Here is a 13,521-nt window from a genome sequence, read left to right on the forward strand (position 1 = left end):
GGGTCTTTGCTAGTAATGCCATCCCTGGTTCAAGTCCCCTCATGTCCCCAAGCACCTAGGAATGAGCATTTTCTTAGAAGTCCGTGTCATCCACTAGTTGAAGAGTCCATTCATGAGGCTGCCCCTGGCTTTCTTTGTTGAAAAAAAGGAGGAAAATGAACGTGTGGGGGGTGCCCTAAAAACTGCCACCTGGGACTAAATCAGAGAACTGTTGGACAAAGGCAGCTTCCCAGGGCACCACGTCTAGCTCCCTCACTGAAAAATCCCCTCCTCAGTATTGAGTTTTGCTCACCCACCAAATGCATGAGCGGGTTTGCAAGGGGACACGTGAGACTCGAGACCCAGAGCAGCTGGTCCCCGTGAGCTGCTCTCACAACGAAGGGGAAACAAGGATACCTGAAATCCCCTGGCCACCCCTCCGCCTGGACATGCATTGTCATTGTCCTTCCTCCCTGGGAGGGCATGATCCTTCGTGACATGCCCACTAAGGCGAGTGACAAGGGGGTGTGGGCAAAAGCCCAGAGGGTCCCCCCAACCAGCCGAGCAGCCAGCCCCTCCCAACTAAGATCGGCCTCTCCTCCCCCAGCGAAGCTGGTGGGATTTAGTCCCCAACTCAGCGTCACAGCGTCACCAACCTCTTCCGCTGCACTCACGCTAACTTCAAATCATCGCTCTCACAGGGATGCCTCCCCCTCTCTGAAAGCCACCCCCTTTCAGCAGAGCCTGAGACCCCCAGTACGCCCTCCTCACAGCTCAGGGTGGTCCCCAGCTCCGAGCTCAGACCCTGCTGGCTTACTTGAAAGCAGGCACGCTGCCCATCTCTAAAACTGAGTCACCAGCGAGACCGATGCCCAACCACCTGCAGCGTTACAGTTGGTGAGAAAACCAAGGGGGAGATTTTAGGTTCCTGTGAAGGGGGAGGGGAGAATTTTTTTGTAGGTATCAAGTTACAGAAACCCTTTCAAGGGTGTCCCCTTCAATTCTCAGCCGAGGAGAGGGAGTGTGCACTAGACTGAGACGGTGGGGAACATCAGCTGCTGCCACTGGGTGGATTACTGTCTCCCGGCTCAATCAGCCTCTGCAGGACACCACCGAGCCAGCGAGCTCCTGCAGAGGAGGAGCGGGCTGATTTGCAGCTCTCCGGGTTGCCGCTTCTTGGGGGCAAGCTCTGTTCTTCCTGCAAGACTCTTAAGAACTCCCGGTCCGATCTGGTGCCTTTCTCTCTGATTCCCAAGCCAGCCTGCTGCCCCAAGGAGCAGCCTTGTGGGAGCCTTCAAGGCACCTGAAAAAATGTAAATTGCTATTTGCATCAGAGGATGGCAAATATGAGGGGGTCCGAGTCTCCCGGGTGGGGCATAGAGCCCGGGAGTCATCCTTTGAAACAGCAGCTTCATCCCACACAACCACCCACAACAAACTGGAACGGAGCAACACCTGGTCCTGCCGATCAAAGCTTCTTCAGCGCCACTGATGTTTTATGACAAAGAAACCCATGAAAGCCAAGGTGCTCGCTGGCTCCACGAAGGATGAGACCCTGGGCCGGGCACCTCCCTGCCCCCACGTCCACTCTCCACCTGCTCCTGGCAGGGCATGGGGGGGATCAGAGGAGGAAGGGAGGGAGTTTGTCCCGCTAGCTCCCCGCTGCGGGGTGACAGCAGGCTGGACTGTGCATCCCCAAGCACGGTCACATCTCTGGGCTCTGGAAGGACGCCTTCCCCACCCCACATCAGGCCTGGGCTAAAATGGCCTCACTATGACTAGTTCTCAGACACAATACATAACCCCTTGGTCTTCCTACACCTGCTCTTAGAATATTCTCAAATTACTCAATCTGAGTATGCGGTTGCCTGCCAAGACCCTGACTAAAATAGGCGTCGTTGAGGCTTACGTTGAATACTCAAGTATTTATTATGCCCTTGAACCGGTGGTCTTGACCTGTTGTTCAAGGGTCAACTTCTCGATGCTGTAAACATGAAGATTAGAAGACCCTGCCCTGACCCAGGCCACTGACTGCCAGGCCATAGGACCCGTTTGAAAACCCAGGCCTGCCATGCTCGGTCCCCAGCACAGGGAGGCCCTCTGGTCCCTCTGCACCCTCTGGAATGAAGCCTGTTTATAGAAGGCCTGTCTTTCTGGGTTTTCCGGTCTGGTTGGTGTGTGGTCTTTCACCCGCAGAATGCAGGGGTCTGCTCACACTTGGGTATGGGGCCTGAATACTGGCCATCCCGGGGGACCTCCAATCCAGGGGGTCCCCTCAGGGTAGGGAGGGCTGAGGATTCTCTCACATCCTGCTGTCGGCTGGAAGGAGCAAGGCTGGAAGAATGCACAGAGCCTGCGGCTGGGTTTTGGCACTGGCTTTGTAACAACTCAGAGTCCAACACTGGCCACCATACCTTTCTGAGGGGCTATGGAGAAGGTGGAACGTTAACCATCAGCTGTGAAGGTGATACCCCTGCTTTGTAACTGTGTCTTCTTCAAATGTCGCAGGAGTGCTCCGTTAACCTGTCTGCAATCCCTCTGCCTTGCCCGGGACAGGCATGGACATGGCTTGCTGGCATCTTGGGAGAGATGAGGCCTGAATGTGCTCTGCCCTCTGCACCAAGTGAAACTCCAGCCCTTTCCTCCCGTCTGGGCTCTCCCCCACCCCATCTTGCAGAGGCTCCGAAGCCCCCGGCAGCACTGATGTTCTCCAGCTCCCCTCCTAGATGAGGTGCACCAGCAGGGTAGAGCAGGCCGAGCCCAGCAGCAAGCCCACACACAAGTAGAAGGTCAACACCACCCCCGTGGCCTCGGCCAGCTCCCTGAGCACGATCTTAGGCCCGTAGATGAGAGCCAGGGTGCTCAGGTAGCCATTGCTGAGCCCCAGCAGGGAGCAGAAGAGGATGGGGTAGACGTCGGATTGGAAGACCACCGTCCGCAGGTGCACTCGGGGCTGGTAGTTACAGAGCACGAAGAGGGGGACGAAGCAAGTCCGGAGCAGCACGAGCCCCAGGAGCACCTTGCTCTTGGGCCCGGGCACCTGGATCCAGGCCGTGAGCTGCCGGCCACACAGGTCAGCGAAGTTGTACAGGAGGAAGATGGTGACGGGGGTGAAGAACTTGGTGGTCCACGGGGAGCCTGAGCCCTTGTCGAGGGACTCGATGTTGGTGCAGATGGCAGGGTAGATGAGGCTGGTGATGAAGAAGATGTAGAGGACACAGAAGCCCAGGCTAGCCGTCGTCTTCAGGATGGGGCGCAGGGGTGGTATGTGGGAGTCACTGGATCCAGGGGCCACCAAAGGGGCGCTGGGGGAGTCCTGGGGCGGCTCCCCATCACCAGAAAACATGCGGGCTGGACGAACGGGCCTCATGTAATACCTGCAGGGAGGAGAGAGGGCCACCATAAAGCAGGTCACTTGGAATTTCCAGGGACGAGGAGCAGGAGACCTCAGAGTCAGCACAGCCAGGGGTGGGTGCTCAGGCCCAGCATGTAAAGCCCTAGCCCCACGTGGCCCACCAGGCCCGGGTTCCCTGGGGTGCTACATGCTGTTGCAGGGTGGCCAGAGGAGGCCTGCACTCTCCCTGGCCTACCTGCCAGGCTGGACTCCTGTCCCTTGATCTGGGGTGGTGGCTGTGCCATCAGCAGGGACAGAGGAAACCAGCAATGACCACCATATGGTAAGTCTGGGCTCCAGTCCTGACTCGCCTGTTGTTTTTTTTTTTTTTGTTACTTTTGTTATCTTGAGACAGGGTCTCTATCACCCAGGTGCATCATAGCTCACTGCAGCCTTGAACTCCTGGGCTCAAATGATCCTCCTGCCTCAGCCTCCCCAGTAACTGGGACTATCGGAATGTGCCACCGTGTCTGGCTAATTTTTAAATTTTTTGTAGAGACAAGGTCTTGCTATGTTGCCCAGGCTGGTCTTAAACTCGTGGGCTTAAGCGAATCTTCCTGCCTCAGCCTCCCAGAGTGCTGGGATTACAGTGTGAGCCACACTGTTACTGGCCATGGCTCACCTGTTTTTGTAATGTTTGCAGTGGGGAGATAGAGATAAAACAGCATTTAAAAACACAAAACTTTAGAATTACAAAAGTAATACATGCTTGATACAATGAATCCAAGTAACACAAAAGAAAAACGACAAAGTAGAAAGAGAGCTCTCATTTCCTCCCACTTCTGATCTCACTCCTTACTGGTAATGACCATTAACAATCTGGTATGTATCATTCCATGTATTTAATACATGCAAACACCACACACCACACGGTTATATTTCCTAGCCTAAGTAGGATCAAACTATACGTATTATAAAACTTCCTGCAATAACATAATGCCTAAATATATAAATAATACATATATACACCTTATACAAGTGTAAAGCATGCAGAACTATTATATGTAAATGCATACACAGAATTGCCTAAAGAACAATATTTCGCGGCCGTCCTTTTGCACAGGAGCATACGGCTCTGTCTCTCTGCTGTGTTGTGCATGACAGTTCCCTGTATGGATATGCAATTAAACTGCTCCCCTCATGACAGACATTGAGGTTGGCTCCAACAAAATAATGTAATGTGTTTCACTACTACAAATGAATATCCCTATGCATAAATCTTTGCACACGCACACTAGTATTTTGGTAGGACAGATTTTCAGAAGAGGAAATTGCTGGGTTAAAACGTTTGCAGCTTTAAAATTTTGATAGGTATTGATCAACTTCTCTCCAAATAGGTACTATCAATTTATCTCTGCTCCAGACCACTCACGCACCCTAAATGAATAACCTGCCTGCTCCGTTAATCTCCATGAGAGCACTTGTTTCTTTACAAAAACTGACTCCAATCTACAATCATTGAACTGGTTTACTGGTTTGTCACCTGTTTCCTTTGACAGAAGACAGGACCCTGGGGCAAGGACCACATTTGATTGTTTCTAGCTAAATCCCCAGGCACAGAGCAGCTCTTCAAAACACAATTGCTGAAAGAACTGATAAATAACCTATAAAAGTGTCTTCCCCCCCACATCTTCAACACTGAATATCACTAATCTTTTCACCTTCTGCTACTCTGACCAGTGAGAAAGCATGGATCGCTCTGCCTTGCTGTGTGACCTTATCTGAGCCACTCAACCTCTCTGGGCCCCAAGGATCTGACAACCAAGAGACACAGGCTCACTGTATTAGCTCAAACAGAAGGACTTGGTGTGTGTGGGGGAGGGAAACAGTAGCTTAGTGACAGCTGGGTTCTGGTTTCAGCCTTGCCTCTGCCTCCCTGTGTGACCTTGGGCCTGGCATGCACCTCTCTGGGCTTCATTCCTCTTCTGTGAAAGGGAGGTTTGACAGGGCCATGGGGTTTTGGAGCTCCTGCCAGCACCCCCCATCCTAAGAGCTGATAGACAACAAGCAAGAGCTGGTAGGAGGGTTCCTCCCCAGAATGGCTCTTCCGTGCGATGCTGCATGGGTGCTTTGGCCTTGAACTCTGTCCAGTTTCACAATTACTATCTAGGGAGAGGAATATTCTTACTTCCCTCTCCATTCAGAGTTAGATCCTTGTCTTAAGTCTGCTCTGAGAAGCTCTCCACCAATTTCTCCAGTCAAAACTCTTCCTCCTAAGTTCTTCCAAATCTTACTGCCTCATCTCACCCTTCTAAGTACAGCACCAAATGCAGCCTTTTATGTAAGATTTAGTCTGGGCAGTCCTCAGGGCAGAGCTTTCTCCATGAGCTCTATCCTCAGAAGAGCGTCCATAAACTTAGAAATTTTGACCTAAGTTTCAAGCCGCAAAGAAACAGAAACTTCCGCAGGACAGCATAGCCCTGGGTGTTCTTGGTCTCACATGCTTGGCTGGAAAGGACTTTGGCCTACCCAAATGAGAATGAAAACTAGGGTGACTGACCATCCTGGTCTGCCTGAGACTGTCGTGGTTTTAGTACTAAAAGTCCCTTGTCCTGGGAGCTCCTTCCATTCCAGGCAAATGGAGAAGGTTGGCCCCTCTACTGGAAACAGACCCACCCAAATCACTGCAAAACAGGACACAGAGAAACAGCACAAGGAGCGGGGGACCCTCCTGCCTCTCCTGCTCATTCACTGTTTCAAAAATAATTTTTATTTTATTTTTTTATTCTTAGAGGCGGGGTCTCACTATGTTGCCCAGGCTGGATTGTGGCGGCTATTCACAGGTGCAATCATAGCTCATTAAAGCCTTGAACTCCTGCCTCAGCCTCTCAAGTAGCTGGGACTACGGGCACACACCACCACATCCAGCTCAAAAATAATTTAATAAGTAACGACAAGGCGCCAGGCAGGGTCCAGGGTGCTTGGGGGCACAGTGAGCCAGGCAGAGCCCAGGAATCACGGGGATGTCAGTGTGGAGCCACAACTGGACAGTTTCTGATGACAGCCCCGAAGCTGCTGCAGCCAGCTGAAGTGACGGACAATCCTACCACTCGGGAAAGTAACCCACCCTGGGAATTGGGGTCTTGGGGCTTAGCGAGGTGACTCCTCACAGGGACAGGAGGAATAAACGATGAGGAAAGGCCCTTGCAGTCATGAGCCAGGGAAGCAGTGTGGTCTGTTGGGAAGAGGCAGCTCCAAGTTCAAATCCCTGCCTGTGATTCACCAGGTGAGTGACCTCGGGCCCATCTGTGAACTCCGCTGAGCCACACCCTCCTCTTCTGTAAAGTGGGAAAATACAGTAACAACTGCACAAGTTGTCATAACTAATGAGCCAAGAATACACACGTAAACGGCTTAGCTCAGTGCCACCGCAAAACACGGGCGCCCCGGAACAGGGCAGAGTCCGGAGCAGATCCCTGCCCAGCTCTGCAGCTCATACACCGTGGGACCACGGCCAGTCACTGGGCCTCTCTCGGTCTCAGCTTCCTCACCTACGACATGGGGACAGTAACGCCTGCTCTACTGCATCAAATAAGATAATGGATAGGAAAATGCTTTGGAAAGAATGAAACAGCAGAGAAAGTCAAGGGATGTGTTTGTAAAGCGCAACAAGAAAGAAAGAGGAACTGGGGAGAGAAAGCAAAAGAGAGACTCAACGCAAGAAAAGAGGCCCTGGAGGGAGGAAAGAAGCCCCATAAGGCAGTGGGTGGGTAAAAGGACAGGTTTGGGGGCACGGTCAAATCCTGGCTCTGCTACCTACTGCTGCCCCTCTGAACCCTGGTTTTCTAAGCTGTGCATGGAAATAATAAATAACAGAGCTGTCCCCTAAGGGGAGCAGGAGCATTGGATGGGAAGCAACACATCCTGCTAGCAGGAGCGAATGCCGGAGTGGGGGTGTTCCACGATGGGCACTATTACTATTATTTATTACTACTATTCCTCAGGCCCCACTTCTACCACCTGCCTTCCCTGTCCTAAAACTTGCAGGCTTCAGCTGCTTGGGGGGCACAGCACGGAGCCAGCTTCTCGGGGCCACTGGCCGGGCCAATTTGTTGAGCAACTGCTACGAGCCAGGCACAGCTCGAGGCCCTGGGGCACAGCGGCGAGCAAAGCTCTCCCAAGGGTCTGCACTCGTGGGACGCATCCTCCAGTGGGCGACGGGCCACGGACAAGGACACCAGCAGAGCCTGCCTAGCTGACAGGAGGGTGCCAGTGGAGACCGCACAGCTCTAACCGCACACGGGAGAGGGACGGGTGGGCAGCGCGAGGCGGGCCCTTCACCTGGCGTACTCCAGCCTGGGCAGCAGCAGGTACAGCCCCATGCAGAGCCCAAGGAAGACGACAGCTGTCAGGAAGAAGGCCAGGGCGCTGTCACTCACGTCACTGGACGCTGCCAGGTCCACCAGCGAGGCCACAGCGCAGAGGGTCCCACCCATGGCTCCTCCTACAGAGAGCAGAGGACAAGGCAGAGACGGTGAGGGGTGGGAGAGGAGGAGGTGGGTGGCCACGGTCGCTCTCTGTTTGGGGTTAACAGACCAAAATCAAAATTTCCCGATGTGAAAAATGCCACAGTTCCTACAGTATCCCGCAGCCACGGAGACGTGGAGGCGTCCCACAGCCCTGTGTTTCTGGAGTTTCCCAGGGTGCAGACTTCCCTTCCCTCTGTCCGACTCGCTAAGAGGCTGCTGCCTGGGTGGCTCCTGGCCTCTGGGGTGCCCGGCCAGTCTGCTTCCCTTCCTAGTTTCACCTCCGAACCTTGATCTTTTTTTTTTTTTTTTTTTTGAGACAGGGTCTTGCTCTATCACATTGGCTACAGTGTAGTGGCGTCATCATAGAACCTCAAACTCCTGGGCTCAAGCCATCCTCCTGCCTCAGCCTCCTGAGTAGCTGGAACTACAGGCACGCACCATCATGCCTGGCTAATTTTTCTATTTTTTGTAGAGATGGGGTCTCTCTCTTGCTCAGGCTGGTCTCGAACTCCTGAGCTCAAGCAATCCTCCTGCCTTGGCCTCCCAAAGTGCTAGGATTATAGGCATGAGCTACCCTGGCTGACCCTTGACCTTTGCTGTCCTTCTCGTGGGGTCTGAAATTTTAGAATTAGGGGTGGGAAATATCAAAGAGCTCTGGATTTCCTCTTCTCTGCAGTTGGCCCAAAGCACCCACCAACCAATACAAAAGAAGCTCAGGGAATGTTCTAGCAAAGGTTCACTTGCTGTCCCTGAGGCTGTCCTTTCTGGGGAAGCCCTCACTGGCTACAAACCCCCACTGCATTAGCCTCCCATGAGCTCACGGAACTTATCCTGCACCCCCAGGCAGCTGCAGCACTATCACATGTGAGTACATGTGCACAGGCACAGTACTCACAAATACACACACACAACCACACACAAATACATACACTCACACACACGAGCATGCAAACACCCTCCCACATGGCATGTTCTTGCCAAGGGATTATCCCAAGTGACGGTGTGGCCACCGCACCTCACCTAACAGACCAGTGGCTTGGGAGTGCTGGGGTGCGTGCGGGCGGATCACTTACTCTCCTCAGCCTGTGTTTGTTTGCCTGGACACTGGGGCTAATACTCGTCCTGCTCATCACAAGACACCACACGGCAGTGGAAAAGGGACAATGAGCGGAAGGTCACTGCCGCAGGCCAGGACCGTTCTCATCCACATGGGCGGGGCCTGGTGGAGATGCTGGATTGAGTGGCCAGACGGCTTTGCCACTTCAGAGCCTGAGAATATCCGTTCCCAGCGAGGCCGAGGCCAGACGAAGGCTGACTGCACAGCAAACCACACGCTGGTGCACATGGCATGCCTGCTGTGTCCTCCAGGCGCCGCTCTCCTGCTCACTGTGGCACGGGCAGAGTGGGAGAGGGACAGGTCAGGCCCCGTCCACCCTGGTGCACCCTCACTGTGCAATGTCCCCACACTCTGCCTGACGTCTCTGTGGACGATCCTTCCCCCAACCTTCCCAACACAAGTTCTGTTAGCCCGGGTGAGGCTAGAGAGTGGGACCTGAGGAAGTGCAAGGGTATGAAAATTAGCATAATGATTAAGAACTCTAGAATCAGAACATCCATCCCAGTCCTACCACTTCTAGCTGTGTGACCCTTGGCAAGTCCCTTAACTTCTCTGTGCCTCCGTTTCCTCATCTATACAATGAAGATGTTAATAATCCCACCTCTTAGGGCTGTTATGAAGATTAAAAGGATTATTACATGCAAAGCACTCAGCAAAGTGCCAAATACCAAACAAATCCACTCTGATTCCCAGTTAGGTATCTGGCTATTTCTGTCCTTCCCACATCAAAGCAGCAGCAACGGGGTAAACCCCTTGCCAAGAGGGTGCCCACTTCTGAGAAGCTGTAATCCCCACCTGGACGGTTTGTAAGAACTGGGGTTAAACTCAGTAAGACTTTCCCCAGCCACCCCGAGGGGGAGATCTTAACATCTTAACGTCACTGCCTATTGATTTCCTCTCTCTCCTTCCGACTTGCAGAGAATTTACAATATTATCATCAACAACAAGCCAGGCCTCCAGGAGCTCATCCTTCACGACTCTCTACTTTTATCTCATCAGTTATGGAAATACATGCAAATGAGGGGTTTGAAAAAACATCAGCACCAAATGAATGAATTGTTCCTTCGATGCCAGCACACACAGAATTCACAGACGGGCTCCTCCGGACAACAAATAGGCGGGGCTGGCAAGGTGGCGCTGTGCACCCATGGGGGCTTTGCACAAGGGTGACAAGGGTTTAGGGCCCAGGGACATTAATATTGGAGCGTAAGTACTAAATTTCCTTGCCTTTTCAAAAATGGGCTTTCTGAAAAATTCACAGGAGACTCCCGTTCCCCGGAAGATCCACAGGTGGCCAGACGGACCTGAGAGCCACCTGCCAACACACGTGGTGTGTCTGTCACTGGCTCCTGGAGAGGTGGCCAGCAAGGCTGAAGTTGTGTTGAAAAATCCTCTGGCAGCAGGCTGGAGGGAGAGGAGGGGATCAGAACCTCTTTCTGAGGTCGGGGTGACAGAAGGATTAAATCCAACCTGCGGTGGCCCTTCTTGAAGCATTACTGGGAGCATGTTGACCTTACTCGGGAAACTTAGCAATGAGTGCATTTCCATTTTATTTTATTTTGGGCCCAGGGCCTTCCCAGGATAGAGCCAGAAGCCTAATCCTATATCAAAAATGGCAAACAGATTGAAGCTCACATCTAGACTCTGATCCGTTGAAAGCACTTGCCTCAAGTGCTGTGCTGAGAAGGATTTAGAGGCTCAGGAGGGAAGATAAGGATCTGTTAGTGACGTCTGGCGAGTGGGGAAGGGATACACCCCTGTCAAGGTATTTGTCAGCCTGGCCACAAACTACTTGGCTTTATTAACTAACGCAGGTTCTTTGTGAAATTCCTCCCAAGTGGGCAAATGTTTGGGGCCCTCGTCTGCACAACAGGGACACAGAGAGAGCAGCTGAGCCTCCGGTCTGGCTGTAGGGAGTGCGCTCGCCAGGAAAGCACCCACTTATCTACTGACCCGGCTCCACTGACCCGGCTCCTCGGCTTCTCGCTCTGTAGGGCCCTCAGGGTGAGAGGCATGTGCTTCTCCTGCTCAGACAGCAACACTGCCAAGGCCTCCCCATAACAGGCTCATCGCACCAGCATCCAAACGTCAGCTGGAGGGGTGGGCCCACGCCATGCACGGCTCGCCCATGGAGTGCCAAAGTTTGGGGGACCGAGAAGTCCAGTCACTAGGCTATTAACTCCGAGAGGACGGAGTCTTGTTCGTGTTTGAATCTCTGGAACATAGCAGGTCCTCTATAAAATCAGGAAGGAAGAAAAGACAGAAGGAAGGAAGGAAAGGGGAAAAGAAGGAGAGAAAAGATAAGGGGGAGGAAAGATACAGAGAAGAGAAGAGGACTGGGAGCAGGGGCCATGGGGAGAAGGTGGAAGGGCGGCCGGCTCTAGGAACTGCACTCTGGGCAGACCATGGCTGCAAAAATGGCTGTCACTACGTCTCCCCTCCTGCCTGTTCCTCTTGCAGCACGACTGTCATACTCTCCTACTGAGACGTGTGCATCTGTCTTGAGTCTGGGTGAGCTTGTGGCTATAGTGGAAGTGACCCCATGTGGCTTCTGTCACTAAGTCAGAAATAAAGCTTCTGCCTAGATCTCTTGAGAAGCTTGCTCTTGCAGGCCAAACACCACCCCACGAGGATGCCCAAGCTGCATGGTGAGGTCTGTGGGGGAGGAACCTTGGCCCCTGGCCCGAGCCAGCCCTGGCTGAGCTTCCAGCACACCAGGAGAGCACACCGTCTTGCAAGTGGATCCTCCAGCCCCAGGTCAAGCTGTGCTCACGCCACGTGGAGCACAGAAGAGCTGTCCCCACCAACTCCTGTCCAAGCTGCAAATTTGTGAGTAATATGATGACTGTTGTTGTTCTAAGCCACCAGTTTGGGGGTGGCTTGTCACACAATGGCAGATGGCTGAAACCCACTCAGCACACACATCATCGCCTCTTCTGGAAGAGCCACCACATGCTCACCTCTGGCTCCCGTGCCTGACTCCCAGGTGGCAGGTCCTGGCTCTCACCTGATAACAGTGCCTGGGAATTCCTCATAGGGAAGGAGCCCGTCATGCCGTAGACGCTGCTGGTGAAGACGGTAGAGGCACTGCTCATGATCACCATGCAGACAATGGTGAGCGCGAAGAAGCCGCGGGTCCAGGAGGAGGTGTCCACCTTCACCAGCGCGATCATCACCATGAAGATGGCCAGGATGATGGTCAGAGAGCTCAGGACGCGGACATGGACCGAAACCCTGGGGCGAGGATGCCAGAAGTAGTTAGACACCCCCTGGGGCCCCCCCACGCAGGGCCGGGCTGGTGAACCACTTCAGGGGAAGCAGGAGAGCTCGGCGGCGGCGGCGGCGGCGGCTGGGAGGTCTGTGTTTGAATCCTGCCCTTGGGGAAGTGACTCCACACCTCTGGTTTTAGCTTCAGCACCTGCACAACGGGGAGGGGGTGGGGCTCTGGGGAGGTGAATAGTCGGGGGTGCAGGAAGCAGTACCTGGCTCAGGGCCAGTGCTCAGTGGACAACGCTGCTTTTCACCTTGCTGCGAGGTTCAGGGACAGGATGCCAGGACTTCTGAGGCAAGTTCCTGCTTCTCCTGCCACTGGGCTGAGCTTCCACCGGCTTTGTCTGGTGTCTAACAGAGCGACTACCCGCTGGGCCTCCTTCCCCTGAAACTTAGCAGGGTGTCTGGGGGGACGGGGAGGAACATCCTCATCATCCCAGCAACACTCACATAGTACTTAACTTGCGCTAGGCCCTCTGCTAAGTGTTCTCTACATGCTAATGCGTTTAATCCTCACACTGCCTCTGTAAGACAGGTATTCTTACCTAACCCAGCATACAGATAAGGAAGCTGAGGTCAGAGAGGTTAAGGAACTTGCTCAAGGTCACTCAGCTGTGAACCCAGGAGCTCTGGCTCCCGTCTGATGTCGCAGAATGATGCCCTATGCCTCCTCTGGAATAAAGGAAATGTGGGTGGCACAGAACAGGTGGCCAGGGCAGGAGACTCTCCTGTGACGGTCTCAGTTGTCATGGCAGCAGCTGAGCCTGAGTGCCGCCGAGGCCTAGGGGACCTGCCCCCACCCCCACAATCCCATGCCTACATGTAAGTCATACACTTCTCCCAGCCGCCACACTGGCCTGGGGAGAAAGGCAGGGAAGGAGGCTGGCTGAGAAACCGCACATTTTTATTCCAGGGAGCAAGAGCATCATCTCAAGGGGCTGTTTAAATCATCAGATTAGACTAAGCTTTAAACCACATTGGATGTTTAGTTAATGTTCCTGCTAACTAGTGGGTAGGGGGCTGGGAACAAGCCAGGTTTCATATACATAAATTTTCTTATGGCTAAAAAAAGAAAAACTTGAAAGGTAGAAAAAATATCTATGTACATAAGTAGGTGTGAAATGATGAGCATGAGAAGCAAGAAAGGCTTTTTCAGTGTGCTTTGGTGGCCCCGGGCTACTTTGAGTTTCCGTCTGGTCCTCAGAGCAGGTGCTGCCGCAGCTGTGTCAGGTGCCGGAGGGAGCCCAAGGAATAGAAGGGACAGTTCAAGGCTGCAGAGAGAGTCTGTGGGG

General features: G+C 53.3%; 1 protein-coding gene across 2 annotated transcripts in view; it reads right to left on the reverse strand.

Annotated features, from left to right (window-relative positions):
- Positions 1-1,889: 1,889 nt before the first annotated feature.
- Positions 1,890-13,521, reverse strand: part of SLC29A3 (solute carrier family 29 member 3) — a 38,262-nt gene continuing 26,630 nt past the window's right edge. For both annotated transcript variants that reach the window (XM_045569219.1, XM_045569217.1), the window contains 3 exons: positions 11,967-12,193; positions 7,655-7,817; positions 1,890-3,356 (listed from right to left, as the gene is read on the reverse strand). In XM_045569219.1, coding sequence (XP_045425175.1) covers positions 2,702-3,356; positions 7,655-7,817; positions 11,967-12,193 — 1,045 coding nt within the window. In that variant the 3' untranslated portion in view covers positions 1,890-2,701. The remainder of the gene's footprint in view (positions 3,357-7,654; positions 7,818-11,966; positions 12,194-13,521) is intronic.

Source organism: Lemur catta, chromosome 14, assembly GCF_020740605.2.
Source record: "Lemur catta isolate mLemCat1 chromosome 14, mLemCat1.pri, whole genome shotgun sequence".
NCBI classification, from domain to species: Eukaryota; Metazoa; Chordata; class Mammalia; order Primates; family Lemuridae; genus Lemur; species Lemur catta.